The sequence below is a fragment of the Branchiostoma lanceolatum genome, chromosome 3, assembly GCF_035083965.1.
Source record: "Branchiostoma lanceolatum isolate klBraLanc5 chromosome 3, klBraLanc5.hap2, whole genome shotgun sequence".
NCBI lineage: Eukaryota > Metazoa > Chordata > Leptocardii > Amphioxiformes > Branchiostomatidae > Branchiostoma > Branchiostoma lanceolatum.
This window is the reverse complement of record NC_089724.1, coordinates 15,139,486-15,161,348: the sequence shown is the minus strand read 5'-3', so window position 1 is coordinate 15,161,348 and position 21,863 is coordinate 15,139,486. Positions and strand designations below refer to the sequence as shown.

The 21,863-nt window shown below is 38.3% G+C and overlaps 3 protein-coding genes across 7 annotated transcripts; all 3 read right to left on the bottom strand.

Annotated features, from left to right (window-relative positions):
* Positions 1 to 3,655: 3,655 nt before the first annotated feature.
* LOC136430526 (C3 and PZP-like alpha-2-macroglobulin domain-containing protein 8) lies at positions 3,656 to 5,982 on the bottom strand. Its single transcript, XM_066421223.1, has 4 exons — positions 5,616 to 5,982; positions 4,989 to 5,097; positions 4,322 to 4,600; positions 3,656 to 3,875 (listed from the first exon to the last, which is right to left on the bottom strand). Exons 2-4 carry the CDS (start codon positions 5,074 to 5,076, stop codon positions 3,688 to 3,690), a joined length of 555 nt encoding a protein of 184 aa, XP_066277320.1. The 5' UTR covers positions 5,077 to 5,097; positions 5,616 to 5,982; the 3' UTR covers positions 3,656 to 3,687.
* Positions 5,983 to 6,101: 119 nt separating this feature from the next.
* On the bottom strand, positions 6,102 to 14,496 carry LOC136430517 (uncharacterized). 2 transcript variants are annotated; one of them, XM_066421203.1, is made up of 14 exons: positions 14,067 to 14,493; positions 13,682 to 13,744; positions 13,163 to 13,293; positions 12,839 to 12,946; positions 12,520 to 12,630; positions 11,968 to 12,130; positions 11,526 to 11,628; positions 10,895 to 11,029; positions 10,312 to 10,452; positions 9,556 to 9,693; positions 8,991 to 9,191; positions 8,373 to 8,514; positions 7,813 to 7,911; positions 6,102 to 7,372 (listed from the first exon to the last, which is right to left on the bottom strand). In XM_066421203.1, the coding sequence occupies exons 1-14, from the start codon at positions 14,134 to 14,136 to the stop codon at positions 7,265 to 7,267; spliced, it is 1,713 nt and encodes a 570-aa protein (XP_066277300.1). In that variant the 5' UTR covers positions 14,137 to 14,493; the 3' UTR covers positions 6,102 to 7,264. The 2 variants fall into 2 exon arrangements, 1 of the variants encoding a protein (XP_066277300.1); XR_010754900.1 differs by having other exon boundaries at positions 7,357 to 7,372; positions 8,373 to 8,434; positions 14,067 to 14,496.
* A 434-nt stretch (positions 14,497 to 14,930) lies between these two features.
* On the bottom strand, positions 14,931 to 21,769 carry LOC136430520 (nucleotide exchange factor SIL1-like). 4 transcript variants are annotated; one of them, XM_066421211.1, is made up of 9 exons: positions 21,580 to 21,769; positions 21,171 to 21,476; positions 20,522 to 20,778; positions 19,865 to 20,044; positions 19,462 to 19,583; positions 19,150 to 19,299; positions 18,826 to 18,937; positions 16,344 to 16,408; positions 14,931 to 15,844 (listed from the first exon to the last, which is right to left on the bottom strand). In XM_066421211.1, the coding sequence occupies exons 2-9, from the start codon at positions 21,457 to 21,459 to the stop codon at positions 15,559 to 15,561; spliced, it is 1,461 nt and encodes a 486-aa protein (XP_066277308.1). In that variant the 5' UTR covers positions 21,460 to 21,476; positions 21,580 to 21,769; the 3' UTR covers positions 14,931 to 15,558. The 4 variants fall into 4 exon arrangements, with proteins under 4 accessions (XP_066277308.1, XP_066277307.1, XP_066277310.1 ...); XM_066421210.1 differs by having other exon boundaries at positions 19,865 to 20,050; positions 21,580 to 21,768; XM_066421212.1 differs by lacking the exon at positions 14,931 to 15,844 and adding an exon at positions 16,226 to 16,254 and having other exon boundaries at positions 19,865 to 20,050.
* Positions 21,770 to 21,863: the final 94 nt, after the last annotated feature.

Sequence of the window (21,863 nt, the reverse complement as noted above, 5' to 3'; positions counted from 1 at the left end):
ATAACAGTGGACATGGCTCAAATTGTTTATCGTCTTTCAGTAAGTTTATTTTCATTTCATTTCATATGTTATTGTAACGGACGGTTTCATTCACATATGACGAAAATATGGTAGTGTTTTGGAAGGGAAGGCAAAATGTATGTATAGATTTAGCGTAGGCAGATGTTTGTAAAGAATCGTATACCCTCAAAAAAAGAAACCGGTTTCCAAGAAGGTTGAAATTGTTTACCATTAACCCCCGTAAAACAAGTAAACTGGTTTTCAACTACCCGTTAGATGGGTACGAAAACGGCTGACCACTAATGTAGCAATTTAGTATCCTTTGCATAACTCTTCCGAAAGTAATTGTGACTACTGTTCCAGGCATGCGGGCACAACGCCAAATTCATGAATGTTGGCCAGTTTTCTAAAACACCAGTTGCTCTGGATGTAAGCAGTCAAACCTGTGACCTTTAACTTCCCATATGATTTAGGAATTTCTGCTAACATGACTTTTTCTATGTAATTATAAGCATGCCCTCAATGTGACGAAGCACTTTTTACCATGCACGACTAGCTAGAGGATGAATAGTGTAAAGCACGGCAAATTCTTAAACAAAGGTGCATATACTGTCTACCAATAAAACGGGAGTTATGTAATTATAATATTTAATTATCAATCATTGTATTGGAGGATCTAGTTTGAACTCTAACACAGCATGTATTTTACTTGATAGAGCACACCGCCCATAAGATATACAATGTGTCTTCTAACGTATGTCATCTGGTTGCATTTATCCGTCACTTTCAACTATCAAATAGTTGTTTTGATATGAGCTTCCTCTCTGCCCTCGATTCTACGTCTCATCGCATGGCAAGATACTTTTGTATCCAGTTTCGTTCATGAATTCTACACTGTTGCAATTATTCACAGTTTGTAGATTCAATGTATAAATGCCAACGCAGATCTACATGGGTGTGACATAATATTATAATAATCAATGAAAAAATCAATCGACGCATTACTAGTAAGAAACACATTCTTACCCTATACAAGACTTCCCTTGAACAGGGTTACTGTAGCTTGACCAAGTCACAAGATGTCAAATACACGCAATGCTGCTTTGGGACCATATACATGTAATGAGTGTAGACTATTACTTCTCCTATTGTCGCTTGAACAAGTCTGGCATGTTACGCATGTGGAAAAGTTAAAAATCAAGTGGAAATGATGGTAGTAATTTTACAGTGGTGCTATGATAGCACCACTGTAATATATTTATTTATATAGGGGATAGTATTTCTGAGAAAGAAGCACAGCACATATATAAGCGATTATAGTAACTGTTATGCAATACAGAAATATAATCAAAACCTTTATACATGCATGCACGCTTACTAATTATTTCAGTATCATAACTATATATAAATCGTCAGTTGTTCATACCACGATACACAGTTTTTGTCATTCACTTGCCGTTTACTTGCACATTCAAGCATGATGCATCCTATTCGAGATGCACAACTAAGGCCCGCTTTAGACTGACGACAGTTAGATTAAGCTTTCCAATTGCAATCATATTTCCAATTTTTCGGTCATTTGTGTTAACTTTATGTTGTCCTATATGATGTCCTATCTGTACAATTCAGGGGTTATCACTTATATATAAATATCCGGTCATTTGTGTTAACTTTATGTTGTCCTATATGTAAAATTCAGGGGTTGTCACTTATACATATTCTAATTTCCTATTTGAAACGGTTGGGAGAAATCCTGGTATAGAGGATAATAGAATGCATATAGTAAATAACGCATATAAGAATATTTGGGACATATAATAAAAAATGTGAGATAATAAAAAAGTCGCTGTGATCGGGGGTGATGCCTTAAAAATATCTATGTCAGCTGGCTAGTGCCATAAGAATGATTCAATACTACATAAACTTTTCCTTAAGAAACAAGCAATTTGAATCATTACAGCTATTGTAATTTTTTTTTAAATCAGGGTTTTCCTTCAAATCACACCTATGGCTGAAAGGGATCATTTTGGATTCTCCACAGCTCAAGCTACCGGTTGCCTAGGAGTAAACATAAATGTATGATTTTTGACAAATAGTAAAATCAATTCATCACTTATAACAAGCTTAAGTTTTACAAGATAGTTAGCTGCATAATCAAAACATAGAAAAGAACAATGTTTAAGCTGGGCTGTCATTTACTTCTGGAGGATGGCCCGGAACCTGAGCCGGTCGCCAGCCGACTGTAGTCGATACATCCCTCACAGTCACAGAACCTGTCGGTCTCGCCGCACCAGCCAAACGGGGAGCAGCAGGGGGACACTCCATCGGGGTCACATTGGGCAATTTTACTGCCTTTTGCAGGGAAGTCAGGTCCGCATCGATAGTCATTGCGAAACTTCGGAGGGGCTATCGGAGAAAAGAGACCCAAAAGAATAAGGATGTGAAAACTTTTATTTTCAGGTTTAGTTTCAGCAAAAAATCAGGGTCAGTTTGCAGACAGAAGAAATTTTAGATGCAGTGACGAAGATTCCACTTACGTGTTGGTTTCTGGTCAGCTATGAACTTCAACAACCCGAAAAATCCATCTAGCGCGCCACCCATTTTTTTTTAGTCCATCGTCGATACTCTCCACCGGGATGTCTTCGTGAATTGGAACAACCAAGGCGTCTGGCGGTGGCTCCGACTGCTGCCCCCGAACAGTCAACATCAGCGTAAGTACCACCAGGGTGGCTACTTTGAAGGCAGTTCTCTTCATCGTTTCAGCTTCTTGCATGAACGGGAACATTGCCCTTTCAAAGATAGGACCTTTTGTTTACAAATGTGAAATCGTTTTCCGTCTTTCAAGCGTTTATTCTTATTCGAACTTCATTTACAGTTTATGATACTACTATGCTACGAATAAACCACTTTGTACGTGAAGGCATGTATTACTGTAACATATTTTTGGCATAGCCATATCCTTGTAAGGTATCCGGCTAAAAACGAAACTTGTTTCCAGAAGGGTTCAAATTATTAACCCTCGTAACTCCGTAACTACTCGTTACGGCTGACCATTACATAGCAATTAAGTATTATTTGCATTACTCTTGAGTATAATGGTAATTGTGACGACCTTGTGTCGGTGAGTCTTCCGTTCCAAACATGCGGGCACAACTGGCCAGTTTTCTAAAACACCGGTTGTTTTGGGTGTAAGCAGCCAAAATTATGATCTCTAGCTTCCCATACAATTTAGAAATGGCCAGTTAGCTTACAGAACTTTTTCTTTGCAATTATAATCTTATCAAAATAAGACGAAGCCATTTTTGAGTGGGGATAGCTTATCTGAATAAATATTGTAAACTTAATGCAATACTATGAAATGATCTGATGTGCCTAAAGTACGGATCTCTAAACAACGTTAACATATGTATGTCCAGTTGTAAGTTTGTTTGTAGTATGTATTTGAATGAACCGATGTCCTATTACTATATTCTGCACTTGTATGTTGCATATTTCACGTTGTATTGCTGTTTTACTGTATGAGGGCACAGCCGGTATGTGAAAGGTATTTAGTTCTCTAGAGGGAAACTTACATAATAACGTTAGATGTCTTTTTCTTACACCGAGAGGTAGAAAAAAAAACATACATATAGGTGAATGATAGAAACCTCCATGATAACACGGACCAAAGCGCCACGAGACTCAACATCAACAGCTAAACTTGAAGTCCCCAGTACTCCCATAGGCAGTAGTATAGCCGACATAGATAACAGGTAGAGGATGTGGATCGGTCCACTGCATGAAGGGGGTCTGTTCGCCTTGTTTGCCGACTGAGATGGTCCCGTCTACCGACCCGCCAATCCAGAAGCCGCGAAATTCGGTATCAGAGAGGATCCCTACAACACACAAAAAGTTGAAAACTGTAATGCTCTTGTCCCACAGCATTGACATACAGAGTTGCAGAATTCTGTATTACATCTTTGTAACACAGAACATCACCTGCCATTAACTACATCAAATATCTGCATCAAAAGTATGCAAAAGAAGGGCAAATTTGAGGATTATTTAGAATCAGTGTGTAATGCAAACTAACATGGTGCCTCAGAAAGGAAAGATGTCACGTAATCAACTACTTTTGCTGACATAGAGGTAAGGCTGTTGGTTATCCTTCTGAATCTTTACCAGTATTGGTCTTCTTCAAATGAAATTTTGTGGAAAATCAGTGGCAAGCCTTTAACGTTATAATACACGTCAGTCTGCAATAATTTTTGTAATCATCTACGTTTGGACATCAAATACTGGTGGAATCTGGTAGCAGACCTTCCCACAGACTTGTCTTTACCTGGTGTGTCAACCTCTACCAGTCTAGCGCCCACGTCTCGGCGGATGAATGACCTGGTGTTGCCGTCACCTCCAATGACGATCTCGTACATGTAGTCGAGATCCCGGTCCTCTGCAGACAGACCAATGCGGACATCATTCCTGGCCCTGGCTTCAAAGGTCAAAGGTGAGGGGGCGATACCCTTCAGGTCCCACCTGTACCTGTAAGTGCTGTCTGTGGATCTCTCTTGGCAGATATCAGGGTGGAAGAAGATGTGCTCCATTAGGTGTAGCAGATTTGCACCTAATCAATAAAGAACATGAATCACTGCATAAAAAGCACACCTTGAAGCATGTATATGCCTAGCGTTTCTATTCCTTCATTCGAATGAGAAAACGGCACCTTTATGCATGGTTTAGGTTACGCTTCAAGATCTGATTTTGTGCGGTGCATACATTACGATTCACACGACGTAAAATTGAATGGAACCACATCAAAAATGTTGAAATGACAGTTGTTTTTGTACTTTCACAATATAATTTGAAAAGTTTGAAACCTGTTCCAGATATAAGCCCCAACCGTCATGTGTATCTACAATATTAATACATGTTTCTCTCATTGTCTGCATATTCGAGGAAAGATCACCTGTATACATACAACTGCTATATCGGATATTCAGATGACTCACTATTGTAGGCGAGATCCTGGCTTGTTGGGGCTGGCAGACTGGTAACCACTGAAGCCAGTGTATTCACCAGTAGAAATCCAGAATACATGATGCTCGTCTTTAGTATGATCTGCAAAGAATAACAGATCTGACATTGGTTACAAAACTGCATTGAGTTAACAAATTTCAAGTAATGTTAGTTAAGAATCAGATAAATAGCGGAGGCAACCTAGGGGATAAAAACGCACTAGTGTAGATAAAAATCATGACATATTTTAGACAAAACTAATTCAAAGCTTACCAATACGACAAGAACGACGCCGACAGAGGTATATTGAGAGAATCAAATTTGACCTCTATCGCAACTTGTAGGTGTGCCGTCTGGTAAAGTTGATCTAGTACAGTACGTTTAACTATCAGTAAATTGGCTTGATTTGAACTTCCTCTCTGGCATCTTAGTCTAATGACAAGGTACAATAAGTATTTTATCCATCATGGCTACCTTGTCCCGATTTTTCACAATAGGTGGATTCAATTTCATAAATATCCTCATTTTTAACATATACCAACATTAATCTCTGTGGATGCAACATACTATAATAATCAATGCAAAAATCAGTATACACATGGTATGGAACACATTCTTACCCTATTGTCTTGAATCGGGTCACTGTAGCTTGATCAAGTCCCAAGATGTCAAAGGAAATACTCGTAATGCTGTTTTTGAACCATGTAATGAGTGTAGGCTATAACATCTAACCCTATTGACGTTTGCACAAGTCCTGCATGTTACGCACGGAGCTGTGACCAATTCAGAATTTAGACGGAAATGATGGTAGTAATTACAATGGTGATGAATATTTATAGAGGAGCTAAGGTTTCTGAGAATTAGGCAGTATATAATCATGCGGTCATGTGGTGGCCTTGTACGTGGTTAGGGTTACTGACTTGGAATCCAAAGGTTCTGGGTTTAGATCCACAATATCCTCACTTAACTCCCCTCACTTAACTCAGAGGATCAAACGTATCTGTCTGGTCTTACCCAGCTAGTACACGTACGTAACATACAGAAACCATTGTTATGTGGTTTGGATTGGTATACCATTTACGCAACAAAAACATAGAGAACTGAGATAAGGTCATTTAAAACCTCTTTATATACTAGAGTAGTACTAGTATCCTTTAAAGCAGTCCAATAAAATCTATCGTCTTAAAAGTATTGTGTACGTAATATCTAAGTATCAGCTGACATGACAACATTGCAACGTCATGACTTAACATTACTAAATTGAAACTTGTCAATGTTGTTGTAATTCCATGAACTGAATAACGATTGCACACTGAAATACTTTTTGTTCAACAACTTGAAGGCACTGAATATTTGAACTTTACATAGTCATGATCACCAGTTGTTTTTGTATTATGATATCAATGCACTTGTCAGGACCTTTATATTGAATTTTCAATTAGGTTCTATCTATAATTCACAATTTAGTTTTATTGACATGCATAATCATGACTATCAAACATAATTGTGTCTTTTAGCTATTTTTCTAAAAACATAAAATAGCTATACGTTGATGAAAGTTAGACATCCAGGTAGTAAGATACGCCAAAAATAATTACTCAAGCAACTGGATAAAGTTTTGAAACTTTCAAAACTTTATCCAGTTGCTTGAGTAATTATTTTTGGCATATAAAATAGCTATGTTAGCTGTCAAGTACATGTCATGACTACTATTATGGAACTAAAAAATATTTCAGAAACTTTACATTATAGGAGAAAATCAACTTAGATCATTGCTGATTTTACGAAAATATAATATTTTACATTTGTATATCTGGATTCCTCCTTATCTTGTTTGAGGCATCTAAATCAGACATTTTTTAATCATTCTGAATATATTAATTGCTTTTAGCTAAAATATTCTGTTGAGCAGAAGTCTAATCAGTTGATCTAAAAATAGATTTCCTATGGTGTTCAAATTGCACTTGTTTATGGAAGACAACATAAGTTTGATCTCTTCATTCACCACTGCATATCATAAGTGGCCAAAAGAAATACCCAGGCACCCTGTGTGTCCCTTGTTTCAAAGGTTAACACAGCTAAGTTATGAAGTCATTCCTCTGTGTTAGTCGTTGAGTTTTCCAAACTTCAAACATGTAACTACATACAGTATTGTCAAATGTACTTTTTTCATTGCTCATGATCGTAAAAAATTTTAAAAAGTGTATTATGATATTTTGTATAGGGCACATTCCAAAAAAAAGTATGTACAGCTAATATGCAAGATATTCTAGGAGTGAGAAGATTTTGGAGATGTCATAATTTTGATGACATTGTTTGATGGACCAATGACTTCATCCTTCCTCACAACACGTTTGTCACCGTTGATTTCTCTTGCCTGTAGGAAGACATGTGAAATACGACTTTAAAAAGTATCCACAGGTAATCAACCAATCAATCAATCAATCAAGCAATCAATCATATCTAAAAAAACAAATAACAGTTGAGAAGATATGAGTGTAAAATATGTAATACCAACTGGTCAGGACTGGTCTGGCATTTTTGGCATTGATGCCACCTCAGTCCAGATCCCTTGACAATTTAGCATCAATGCTGCACTGACATTAACAATCATTTATCATTCATTCTCCTAGACTGCAGCAAAGTATGATCTCAGTCATAATTACTGTGAAACTGCCTAGGGAAACGGCACCAATGCCAGACAACAGCAACAACAAAACCTTGAGCATTAGGGCAGCATTTCGCAAGGGTTGAGCAATGTGGAAGTCACATGCAACAACGTGTAGATGTATGCGTAGTAAAACTATTCAGAAATACCTCCGCTCGGACAAATGTTCCCTTCAAAAGCTCTAGAGCATGTACCAACACTGTGTGCAGGTGGCCCACTGTAGTACCTGGTCTCAGGACCATGCAGTCCTGAAGGGGGGTGACAATGATATACAAGTTAGTGCTGGCCATTGAAAATGACACAAAGCATAATTGCGAGTCACAAGAAGTTCAAGTGCTATGTATTGAATAGTTAGAGTAATATCAGGCATAGTCAACATTACAAACAAGCTGTTTGGGGACCCAGAAAAATAGCACTTCTTCCTGGTACTAACAGATACATGTCTAAAACAGAAAATATATTTTAAAAATATTTGTGTTCCTGTACTGAGGAAAGCATGGGAGGCCCACAAATGACAAGTATCTTTGGGATAGCATCACCAACCTAGTAGTACATAAAATGTACCAAATATCATCAAAATCCAGCATCTATGTCAAACCCTGGTCCACACACAAACAAGCCACTGATAATGAGAACCCATTCATCACTATATGGTTAAGAACTTTGATGTTTAAGTGTGGATTTCCTTGTCTAAAGCCCTTGTCTGTACCTTAAGCACCCCGGGTGCCTCTCCCTTCTGCCTGTGGTCCAGTGACATGAGTGTGTCCAAGTCTTTTACAGGGAAGGCAAAGATGGGTGACTTGAGAGACACAGCAAGGTTCAGGGCATTGTGGACATTGGTAGAACCAAACCTAGTAATAATAACACAGTATCAGCATTGTCAATCTTCTTCAGGAAATGTTACACAAGCAACCAAGAAGTTCAACCTATCTGATGGAACACATATGTTGAGGGGTTGCAATCTGGTAGAATTGTCAATTCTATCAGTAGAATGTCTCAAGTCTCTGTCTGTCGACAGAGACTCCTATCAGGATGCTAGGAATGTGTTACAAAGGTCTTTCACTCATAAACCTTGAGTTTCAATTCAATTCATTGACCTCTGACCTAACATAAATTGAAGTTTAAAAAAAAGTTCTGACCATGATTCTGCCAGATTGCAATCTCTACCCAAACGTATATATATCATATTATGCATGGGCCCTGTACATTTCTTGTTCCAGCTAAAACATCATGTGAATCAGATAAAAATGGAATAAACAGAACATAGTTTGAGCATCAAATCATCAAAGATGAAATAGAAAAAAATTAACTGCTGTGACTGACGTACTTTGAAAGTACATTGTTTTGTATCCTGTCCAGTTCCCCGGTTGTTGTGGAAGGCAGAGGTCTAAGGAATTCGTCGTCAGTCATGAAGGAGGGTTCTCCATAACAGTAATGCAGGAAACCATCCCTCTGTAACTCCTGCAGCTTACATTCACTCAGGGCACTCATACTCATGACAGCTGCATTTGGATAGGCCTCCTCAATCCTACATGTACAAAAGGGCAAATGAATAACACCAGTGACACCAAAATACAACGTAACATTTTCTTATTATGTTATTCAACCATAGATTGATGTTTGTACAAACCATAAACCTTTGCAAGCCCCAGTGCCAGGTTCCAAACTGGCTAATTGTTAATCTTTTAGAAATAATGTCATCAAATTACAATTCTGTGTGTGTAACCACTTGAATAGATTGATTTGAATCTTGACATGTAGAGGCAGAGTTATTCACTCCTAGCTTAACTACTTACACTGTAGTGTTCACAGTGTGATACAAAACACCTGGCCTTTCACTTCAGCACTAAGGGCAAAACTAATTTATTTTAGATTTTTCAAAGTGAACACACCTCTGTATGTTGTTCTCTGCCTCTGGCAGGTCGGACTTGTTGAGTCCCAGCACCATGGGGAAACGGATCCTGATGAACTCAGTCACCAGTTTGTGGAGGACACCTACGTCCCATCCAGGCAGGGTCTCCACTAGCTTTCTATTGAACAAACACAACTTCAGAAAATCTGTGCCTTGATTTGTTTGTTTGTTTGTTTGGTTTGTTTGTTTTGTGGCACACAGCATGTTATCTGCCTCATTGCATAATGTCCCAGTCTTGTATTTTGAGCTGCACAAGACCATACTTATTGGTTTGATCCACTCACACTCGGATGGACTATCACTTCAGCACCATGGACAAAACTCAAGCTGTGGAAGTTGGTCATTTAGTCCACTCTGAAAGACTAACCAAATAAACTAAATAAAGAGGAGTGTAGACATGAGCTTATCATGACTAACTATGAGGCTAGATGAAAGGATATATATTTGCTTATGGTAATACCTTCTGGGTTGTACTTCATTAACTTGCCATTCTGATTGCCAAAAGTAAAAGCAATAATCATGTATATGCACAGCTATGAGACGGACGGACGGATGAATGGATGGATGGATATGGACAGTAGAAATATGACTCCTAAAAGTTGGTCAGATGATATACAAGGGGCTAGGATGAGAAGTTGGCATTTCAATTCTAGCAAAATCAATGCAAAAACTTCGTAATGTGATATGAACAAATCTCAAATTTACTCTCTCTGGCTTCTTTTGCTGAATGCTGTACCTTGTATCGATGCCAGCTGCGGTGAAGGCTGCTTGGATGACAGATCTGGAGGCGTGGTACCCAGAAAACATGTCCAGCAGCTTCAGAGGTCTCTTCACAATGGTCTCCCACTTGTTCATAATGTTGTCATAGATCCAGCGACTATAGGATAATTGTGTCAATCAACACTTACTGCTACATTGATGAAGGTTGGACATCCAGGTAGAACATGGATGACAGGCAATACAGAATGAATCAAGCCACTAGATAAATCCTCTCAAGAGTCAGACATTTCAGATAGCATCTACTATCTTTCATCTATCCAGTTGCTTGATTTATCCTACATTGCATTACTGTGTACAGTTACTATTAATATGGTGGCAGGAGAAGAAATAGAAATGGATATATGTCATCATGAAGATATAGTATCAACATTCATTTATGCATGTGCCATTTGGAGAAAAGAAATACTACAATAACACTTTAAAACATGGTAAAAGCTGTGAGATTTCACTTCAGCACCAAGGACAGGGTATAAGTAGACAGCGGTTGGCAGACCAGGTTTGAGTGACTGTATAATTCCTGACAATGTATCATGACTTACTGTATTTCAATATTGAGCCACCTGACATCCTTAGTTGGATCGTACCCTATAGTTTCCTCCCCATTCTCGTCCGTCTGTCCCGATGCATCGATGATGTGTATCAGCACATCAGCATCTAACAGGTCATTCAAGAACCTGGCAAGGGACAGAGGTGGATCATTGTCAATCCGAATGTTAATTAAGTTACAAGATTAGGTGCTGAATAACTACAGCAGCACAATATACTTTTATACCAATCCCATACCTGTCCACCTTTCTTAAAAAAATGAAAATGCAAATACTTGGCAGACATGTAGCCACTCTCTCATAGGTCGAACCACTTATTGCCAGGTTATCATTGGCTGAACTGTTAATTGTGATGGGCAGCCAGATTCGGTCTATTACTTGAGTATTCTATGTCCAAAAAAGTATGATACACATACCTCAAAGGGAAGAGCACATGAACCTCTGCAACCATGGAAATTTCTATATCAAAGCCTTTATCATTAACACCTGTTCTTACTGGTTAATCATTTCCTAGTTAAAAAGTTAAAAATCATCATTTCCTAAGCCAATCAAATCTAGATAGCCCTAACAATTGGCGTATTCTGTTAAAGACCAAGTGCTAAATTGTACACAATTTTTGTTTTACCTGTTTCCTCTACCTTTGCCATCGGCTGCCCCAGGAACTAACCCTGCAACATCTTTCAGCAGCACAGGTAGCAGTCTCTCACCTTTGTAGTTATGGCCATAGGCTGTCAAAGAAGATGAAAATATTTCCAGAAGAATATGCAAGTCATTCACAATACATTTAACTACTGATCAGGATTACTTAAATCTTAAATTTTCTATTAAGATGTATGGATGGAAAACATCAATGTTTTCTGGTTGCCAGGCTAATCTCTCACAGCCTCAAAGCAGATCTAGATGTTGGGTGTTAAGATCTGGACTTGGGGTCACAGGGTGGCTGTCAAAAAAGCCTGGCAGTCAGAAAACTACATACATGTATATGTTCCATTCCAACATCTGCTTGGAGATTAGCTCCCCTGTACACAAAAGTACAAGTGCATACATTTGTAATCATTAAAAATTACCTGCTTCACATCGATGGTCCATCTTGGCACATGGACACGGTACACTGAAGTAGGCAGTGCCAAAGTTGGGCTCTATAGTAGTGAAGGGATGGGCAGCAGTTTTAGCCTGGTTCTGGGCCAAGGCTGCATTGAAAAAGGTAGACTTCCCAGCTGATGGCTTACCCTAGAGAAGAAATTATACAAGGACAATTCAGCACCAATGAACAAAGTGTTGCGATATTTTTTTAAGAAACTCCTGAGAGAACAAAAAAACACACACACATATGTGTCAAAAAGAGTTTAATAATGATTTTTTATGGCACTGTAAGTGTAACCATCGGTTAGTGTGATACCAGTATATAACAACAAGTTTATCAAGTCCTCTTTTATTTGCAGATAACTGCAATTAGGAAAAAATGCTGTATTTCTTCTGTCTTCTTTCATGAGTTTGGATTTGAACCTTAAATATACTACTATAAGTAAGGAATTTCATGGCGTTTTTTTTTCTTTAATGATATTATGGAATGATATCACACTTGTTTTTATTGGTAAGAATGTTAACATTGACCTTACCACAAGTCCAATCACAAAGTTCCAGCGACCTCCAGTGTTTCTACTGTCGGTAACCTCCACCGGTGAGGACAACATATCTGAGATGTCTGTTGGTTTTTCTTCTGTCTGGTCCTGTAACATGGACAATAAAAGCCAAACAGATTTCTTCATTTATCAATCTTGCTTGGCTGACAGCAGACAGACATTCCAGGTCATGCGGTCAATGGATGAGGCTACTTATTCAAGGGGAGGTTTTGGTCTGCCTGTTCGTCTGTGTTTTTGCAGTTTTATTATGCTGCCCACCAAATGTGCACAACACAATAATGTGTATTATTTGTACCTGCGGCGTTTCCTGATCGGGTGTGTTTGGACACACGTTTTGGTTATTCCAGTCTCTGGCTGCCTCCACTAGTGTAAACACCATGGCCATGCCAACACTCTCTTCTGCCTGGGTATTAGAGAGAAACAGAGTCAGAGCCATTATGTACTAGTAACAGTGTGACAATAAACATATCTTTTGTAGCTCAGTTCACATTATATAGTTGCAGTCGCTTCCGTATTATTGTCATAAAGACTCAGAGTTAGATGTTAGATGACTCAGCTCTTTGAGTAAAGTGCTGACAACATAATCATGTAGAAAATTTGTTATATGTGCTCTACCTACAATTGTTTTCAGATGGCTGAGCAAGTCTGCATGTTGCTGGGTTGTGAGAACCTGAGAGCGCAGAGGGATGTCTATATCTGGGGCCTCGTCTGGGTATCTCTCCTTGTATGTTATCTTTACATACAAGGGACCTACAGAGAATAATGGAAGAAGAGGGGGTAAAATCACTTCAGTGTAAATACTGTAATCTGTGAGTAGTCTTGTACATGATGGTAGTCATGTATTTTTCTGTGAGGTGTAGCGACCATTATTCGGAACCGGAATATTTTTTACGAAGCGTAATTGGTTGCCTTAATTTTTTGTTTAGCAGCACATTATTTGACACCCACAATTCATCGGTACTTAGTTTAAGCATTCTTGACAAATTCTATCACATATTAAAATCAAACCCCAGATTGCCCCAATGATGTAGCCTTCATTAATGTTATATATCTAGTTAGTTTCCTTTTTAAAGGAATGTAAATATTGAACTTAAAACTATATAACGTATATTGGTTATCATTCTTTAATTAATAATACCTGAAAGTTGGACTTCCATGTCCTTCAGCTTTAACATAAAACTGCATGGCGTTGTAGCCAGGTCTATCAGTTGGGAAAGAATGGTGTAAATATCATAATATTAAGACATTAATTATTAAGCATTATAAACTACATTTACTGTTTAGTAATCAATACATTTCCATATTCATGTTCTCAAAAAATCATAGAAAAACTCAATACTGGTATTTCTTTTCTCTTACAAGACTGGATACAAAATTATAAAAGTACCTTTATTTTTAGATTTCTCAGCTCAGAGAATTAATCAATTAGTGGGCGTGTCATATACAAATTTTAGGGGGAGGGGGGTTAATGTTGTTGTTGTCCACATCATCAGAAGCTGCTCCAACTATTTTGCTACACTCACCGGTGAAATCTTCTTCAAAGATAGCTTGCAAAGCTCCTTTTTCATCATTCTGCTCACTTTGGTAGTCCATAACGATGTAGAAAGTGTTAAGAAATACGTGTTGCCAACAGTGAAACTCGAAGCACGATTATGGAACTTTCATTTGGGTTAAAGGTCAAAATCGGACTATTCTATTCCCTCTATAGGGAAGTTCTTTTTGTGATGATTTTCTATATAGGCGAGTTCAATTCGTGATATCAGTTATATCTTTATGTTACTATATTTACATGCACATATAGTTGCTGAATATGTCCGTTTTGGCTTTCTTGAAAATGATCTTTGAAACCTTTGTTTTATGACATTGACTTATTATTTTGTCACTCTTGTGCAAATAAATCTTTAAAAAGGAAACATGAAGGCGAAATTTTCTTTTTACTTACATAAATCACTTTGGAAAGGTTGTGTCGAATAAAATCCATCATTATTTTCAGTTCATAAGTGTCAGACATTTCTCATGCATTTCCTATTTTGAAACAATAATGATGATGATGATGAAGAAGACCTTTATTGTATGTTCGTGCCCCGAGGGGCTAGATACAGGTCGTTTAACACAAACCTAACTAACATCTAAGTGACATATACAGTGAAATATGTACAGTACATTGTGTAAACATACATGGTAGAAGAAAGGGATAAGCTAAGCTAATCTAGTAAAGTCATCTTGTTCTCGCTTCTTTGTACATGTGTAGATGTATGAACAGATCATGTTTCTTATACAAGGGTTATCTAGACGCAACAAAAATATGAATTTATCCGTTGCGTTTAATAATAATGATCAAAATTAGCAACTTTGTCATAATAATGATAACATGTAAACATCAGGAATACATTTAATACATCTCTTTATTGCGAGGCAGACAATAGTATTGCACCATGTTCTTTAGTGAATGTTCGTACAAGGAAACACCACTTGATAAAGGATACAACAGAGCATGTATGAATTCTAAGAAGAAACATTTGAATCTGTGTAAAATATCATGCTACCCAGAAGGGAGCATGGATTTTTTTCTAAAATAGCTTTGCTTACAATGCCATGGGGGTCTTTTACATACCTTATATCTCTTCATAAACATATAATTTTACATATTTGATATGCTATACTGTCACCTCCTCAACCTACACAGTGTTAACCCAAAACACAGAGGTACCTGGCAGGCTGTCATCAAGAAGCCATGACATCTGTGTGCAGGGAAGTCTAACCCTTTGCAAGACAAGAAACAACAGACAATAAACTGGATAAAGTGAGTTTGTGTGAGTCTGTTCATTCACTGTCGAAAATATATTGCTCCAAATCTTACACACAAGCCTATTGCTCTTTCTGCATTGGAAATACTTGACTGTCTAGACAACTTGAAATTTTGCACGGTTAAAGAATGAACAGCCTAGGTAGAATATTGCAGAAAAGACATGACAATTGGTACAAAGTATTTCGAACCCTGGTTCACATAATTCATTACGACATCTTTGTTGAAATCTCATCAACAAGACTTAGCAGCAATGAAAAGTAGTCGTCTCCACTATCTTCTGGCTTTTCTTCTACTACAAGTGCTTGGTATTCTCCTCTCAACACGGACAGATGTTGCTGTGTCTCCGTGGACTTGTAGTCGTTGTGACAGGGCGTGAAGAGAGTGATCATGGCGCGGAGGACCTTTTCTCTGGTGTCGTGGTCTGGGCTGTCTAGCAGTGTGGGGATGAGCTGGCACCACCCTGCTTCTACCATCATTTGTAACAGGGGAACTCTGGATGAAACAACAACAAAAATATTGGTATGAGTACTTATCTAAGGTTGAAGGTTCGGTTACACCCCAATGGTAAGATAATCCTAAAGTCTATACTTTTGACATTGCGCATGAAAACTTTTTAATTCTGGAGTATGATTTCACTATAAAATCTAATACATTACTTAATGTAGAAAGAATAAAAAATTGCAGAAAGCTTAAATTATGGTGTCCTCTGTCTATTAAGGGATGGCTGTAGGGGCCTGATTTATATGGCTTTTTTTACTGCTCTTCCTTACCGAGTCACATGTCTAAATAAAATACAATCACAGAAGCTGTGGATTGGCTTGCTTCTTGACAAAGACTGCACAGTCAATCATAAATCATTAAAGTCCAACTTTTTCTTGTGAATCCTGCTTCAGAAAGATCATCTGTGATCAACAAACAAGCATTCCCAATTTTTTTCATCAGGACAATGTAAACATATTTCATAACAATAGTAAGGTATAAAAACCCTTACTTTTCATACTGCTTTTTCTTCTCCATATTTGTGGGGTTGTCTGGGCTCAGGTTTTCTACATTGATCTGAAAACAAGAAATGAAATGTAAGGGAACTAAATTAGTGAGTTAACTAGTTAATGAGTGGGTCAATTCCTTGACAAAGACAGAAGGAAGAAAGGTTAGTTGCTTGTGTCTCCAATGACACTAAAATACAACACTTTTTGATTACAGTGTAATGACCATAATAAGCATCATTTAAAAAGGTAGCTGTTTGTACAAAATATGCACCTTTCTGAACATTAAACATTACCAACTAGAGTTCCACGACCTCATACCTTCGCCGACTGATGTTAGCCTTTTCAAGTGAATGCTTATCACTCAGTATGTAAATAAGGTCCTCGATTGCATGAATTTCAAGTGATCCTTTTCTCTACACAAAACACAGCATTAAAGTAAAATCTTAGAAAAGAGGGCCATTGTAGCATTTCCTCATATATTATGTAAATGAGGCCATCATGATTTATGTCTGATAACGTCCACATTTGATTATCTCCCAAACGCCACAAGAATGAAATCCCATCATTTACCACTCTGGAATTATAGTATTTTGTCATAAATTATGCAAATTAGGTATTCGTTTGCATAATTGATATCTATCAATATTCCTCTCTTTCTCAGTTACATGTCACGTATTTGACTACAATGGAATGCAAGGGTTTGTATACTTTTTCACATCACAGATCCTGATTTGCATGATTCTTATACGATCATGTAAATCATCACTCAAACTATGTACATCCCTACAAATCATGACGATCCGTCATCACCTTCTTGAGTTACTAGTATTCTCTTTCAAAGTTTAAAACAAACCCATACCTATACCTACACGAGTTCTCCCAAGAGTTATAAAAATAATCACTGTAAGAATATTTTTGCTTAATTGGTATCATAACTTTTATCTTTACTACAGAAAATAAGGCAATTTGTTGGCAATGTATTTGCTTCAATTATGCCCTTATTTTCATAGTCGACATATCAATCAGTTTTTATCAAACCTATACCTTCCAAACAGGGAGAGCGTTAGATCGTAAGGCTGCTGTGTGACCTCCCTGACCCCAAAACAGAGCCCTGCACCAGGCAAGTAAAGTATCACATGTGTCCTCCAGGGACGTCTCACAGGGAGCCTGTTCCGTAAACTAGGTCACCTGTCAGTGCAATTTAACCTAAATATATAGACTTAAAAATAGCAAATTGAAAGGGAATTGTAGACATTTCCTTATAAATTATGTTAATGAGGCCTTGTCATGCATGATTTTTGCCTGATATTGTTCACCTTTACTTAGCTATACCTTTACATTTACTATTGTGGTATTTTCAATTAGTATTTTCTCATTAATTATGCAAAATAGGTAGCTATTAGCATTATTGGTATCTATCGATACCTCTCTCTTTTTCAGCTATATATGTCACATGTTTGAGAGTCCTATTTTGAAAGGCAGCAGATTTATAAACTTTCCTGGCTAATTATGCAAATTAGCTCCTGATTTGCATAATGAATATTCAATTATGTAAATCATTAATCGAGCTATCTACATACCATAAATCAAGACGATCCGTTGACCAAAAGTCTAGTTATTCATGTCCAAAGGTCAAAACAAATAAATTAAAAACACCCGCTGCAGCTGCAAACAAGCCGCTAGAGGGCCCAAACTTGCACAACTTACTTCATGTGGCATGGACTATCTACCACACAAAAATCATGACCGTAGCACTTGCAGAAAATTCGACCTCAAACTTTGAAGCTACACTGCAGTACCCAAAGTACCCGCTAGGAGGCCCATCATCGAACTTGACCTTCCCCTTTAATAAATCTTCCTATTCACTAAATATTATGCACAACCATCAACAGCTTCTCGAGTTATCCTGTCAACAAACAAATACGCATACATAAACAGCCCACTGCAGTACCGCAGGAAAATGCCAGGTGACCCATTTTTGAACTTGAGCTTTGTTTTCACAATCTCTACGTACCCACCAAAAATCATGCAGATGCATCATCAATACGTCGAGTTATGTTGTCTACATACAAACACACTAACAAAAAAAGTCCACTGGAGCTCTTTAGGAAAACGCCAGGTTAACCATTTTCGAACTTGACCTTCATTCCCACAACCGCCACTTACCTACCAAAAATCAGCAAGATCCGTCAAAGTTCTCTCGACTTATGATCTCGACATACATACGGACCCACTTTACAGCTGGCGTAACCGATAACATAACCTTACCGCGAATGCATACATTCCCGGCGAAGGTAATCATACTTTCAGTTCTGGATTCCTGCCACCAGGTAATCAAGTTTTAAAAGTTTTAGAAGGGTGTATATTTTGTAAAGACATCTATGTTCATTAAAATATACTTAATTGAATGTAATCAGGAAGGGTTGTGTTTTAGTGTCATTGGTGACACCAGCACTTGAACCATTTTAGTCACATGACACCTACCTGTTCCACCATCAGGTCATGTAGCAAGGTCACTGCTTTGATGCGGAGTGTCGTGGCATTGGGGTCTCCAAACAGCTGGGCCAAACAACTCAAACCACCCTGCTGAAGGAACCTAGCCACAGAAAAAAGCACAAAAAAGAAAATTGAATGTCAAGTACCTTTACCTATATAACTCTACACATATATCTTGGTGCACTGGTGCACCCACAGTCATCAACTAGGTGCACAACTCCAATTCTGGGTGCACAGAAGTGCATAATAGTATTTCCAGCCCTGAGTTACTGACAATAGGTACATAAGACAATAGAAGAATGGAAAAACTACCTGAGTTGAGCCAGAGGAAAATGTCGGACGAGAGTTGACAGGGCGTAGAGAGCCTTCTTTCTCACGGCTGTAGACGAGTCGCTGGCAACAAATCGGATTAGAGTCGGGACAGCTCCGGATTCCAGGGCCTCGATCTGTACCTTTGGGTTACTGGAAAAATGTGCAGAAACAAAATATTTGAGTTATATGTAAATACACAATTATATCCTGGCAAATTGCACATAGTCTATATGCTAACCAACTGTCTTGCCCAAGTTAACTAGCAACTACTTTTTCTAAATCTATTTTAGAAAATAGCATTTGTGTGCTCACCTCTGTACTGCTGCCCCCAGTACCCTGGCTGCCTCTGCTCGGATGTCGCTGTTGCTGTCATTCAGGGCCAGAATCACCAACTGGAAACCTCCCAGCTCAATCAGGTTCTGAGCATTGTCAATCTGATATAGAACAATACACAAACACAAACTGGTTATCAAGTATCATCCACACATTTATGGGTTAAGATAATATTTGAACACATGCCCAGATTTTATCAGTCCCTAATTACTATAGGTCTTCTTGGGCAGTTTTGACTGTACTGCAGGTCAATCCAAATGGATATTACAGGATAGCATCACACTTTAAAGCTCTGTACACAGTGCAGTCATTGGTCAGAGTCAAAATCATTTACATATTATTAGCAAACATTCAAGACCACCTAGGAGTTTCCAGTGCCTACCTGGTGAACATGATACTCTAACTCTGTGAGCACGTGGAGCCTCATGTCACCAGACGACCCTTCTTCAGTGTATGCCAGCAGTAGTTTCTGCATGATCTCCGTGTCTGTTTCTACGTCTACGTGCATCTGCTGTAAAATGTCCTTCAACTCGTCGTAGGAGCGGTACTGGTCTTTGACATTCTTGAGCTACATGAAAGATGAAGAAAGAAGGCATACTTACTTTTATGTACCTGTAGTATTAGTCTACCATAAACAGTAAATAGTACTCAAGCAACTGGATACAATTTTGAAATGGTCAGACATTTCTGGCTTACAGGCAACTCAGATGAGGATGACTTTGCCATCAAATTGGCTCCTGAAGCTTTGGAGATCAAGCTCCAGAGAGGCCACATTAGAATGGAATGGTTACATTTTCTGAGGGAGCACAATAATTGAGAATCAACTAGTATCTATCTAGAATTTAAGGTACAAATTATGAAGTGGTGAGGTTTGTAATTGTTGCTTTGTCTGTATAGTGACTAATGCTTTGTCTGTAGTGTAGTGACTTCGTGTAACAGTAATGAGATTTAGCTGGCATTCTACTTTATCGAACGTTTACATGTAGGTTAGGACTGGTGCATAATTTCTAGTTCTGATCATGAATATAGCTAAAGGTACCTTTTGTTGCCCAGCTGCTGACACGTCATCCTGATCGGCCTTGAACTTCTTCAGAGCATCCTTCAGCTCGCTGGCTGTGAAGTACTTGTTCTTGGTGTTGACCATGCCTTGGCGGTCCCCGTCTTTCCATTTCATGTACCTGGACGAGATGTCTTCTTCTTTTTCCTTTGTGTGGTCATCATCGTCCAAGAGTTTGGCCCGTTTTTCTCCAGTTGTGAGGTCAATGGAAACGTGAAGTCCTGCTGGAATGGCTTGTCCTAAGTTTTCAAAAGGGGATGATCCGAATAAAAAACAAACTTTAACTGTTAAACTTAAAGTTAAATCAAGGCGTTTTCATTGCCACATAATGGCCTTATGTTTGTTTTGTCCTCCTGGTAAAATGCCTTAACTTCAGACATAACACACCAATTTTGTAGGTACAACTTGCGTAAGACCAGACTGTATAATTAAGGTTTAAATACAACACTCAGACTGAAATGAAGACCCCTTCTAGTTCTCTTTTTGTGGTATCTTTAATGTGCTCAAGGCATGTCTTAAACACAGGACCTCTGGTTTTTCGTCCCATCTAAAAGCATGTCCCTAACAGACGCTCAGGACAATACATTATAATGATATCAATAATAAAAAGATAATAAAACATAACACTAACCTGGTTTGATTCTTTGCCATTCTTTAGTTGGGTAGAACACCTCCAAATTCTCATCATCATAATCGTCTAATTCAACACTCACGACACCATTATCATCTTCATCATCTTCTTGAAGTTCTTCTTCATTGGGAACTACCATCAACGCGCCATTATGACCTCCCGACGTCTGCTTGGAGTTTCGAAGGCCTTCAGTATCCTGAGTGTTTCCTCCGTGTAGAAGTAAGGAGGACAAGACCAGGGCAAGAACACTTGCTATATGGACAGCTGCTACCTTCTCCATTCTGTTCATATAGTAGATAATGGTGGCTGAAGAGAGAATACAAGGACTGTTACAAACATCTGCCCGAAAAGATAAAGTTTCGAAAATTCCAACGTTCAAAAGGACGAGACTGTTAGGTTATTTACGTACCTTTATGAATATCTTTAGGTGGCCTGCTCTTTTCGATATATGTCTTGGACACGTCTTAATGTTTTCCTGCTATCTGCGCTCAAATATAGGCACACAAGTCCACGTGTGACTCTCGAGTTGTGAGGTGGAACAACAACAGAGAGACACGTCAGCCATGTTGTGTCGGGGATCTTCCATTAGGCTGAGGGGGTGATGCTTCCATATATTAGAAAAAGGCAAAGCAACAACATCAGGTAAAAAATATTAATCCTGCACTCTAAGACTAAGTCTGTACTAATAGAAAC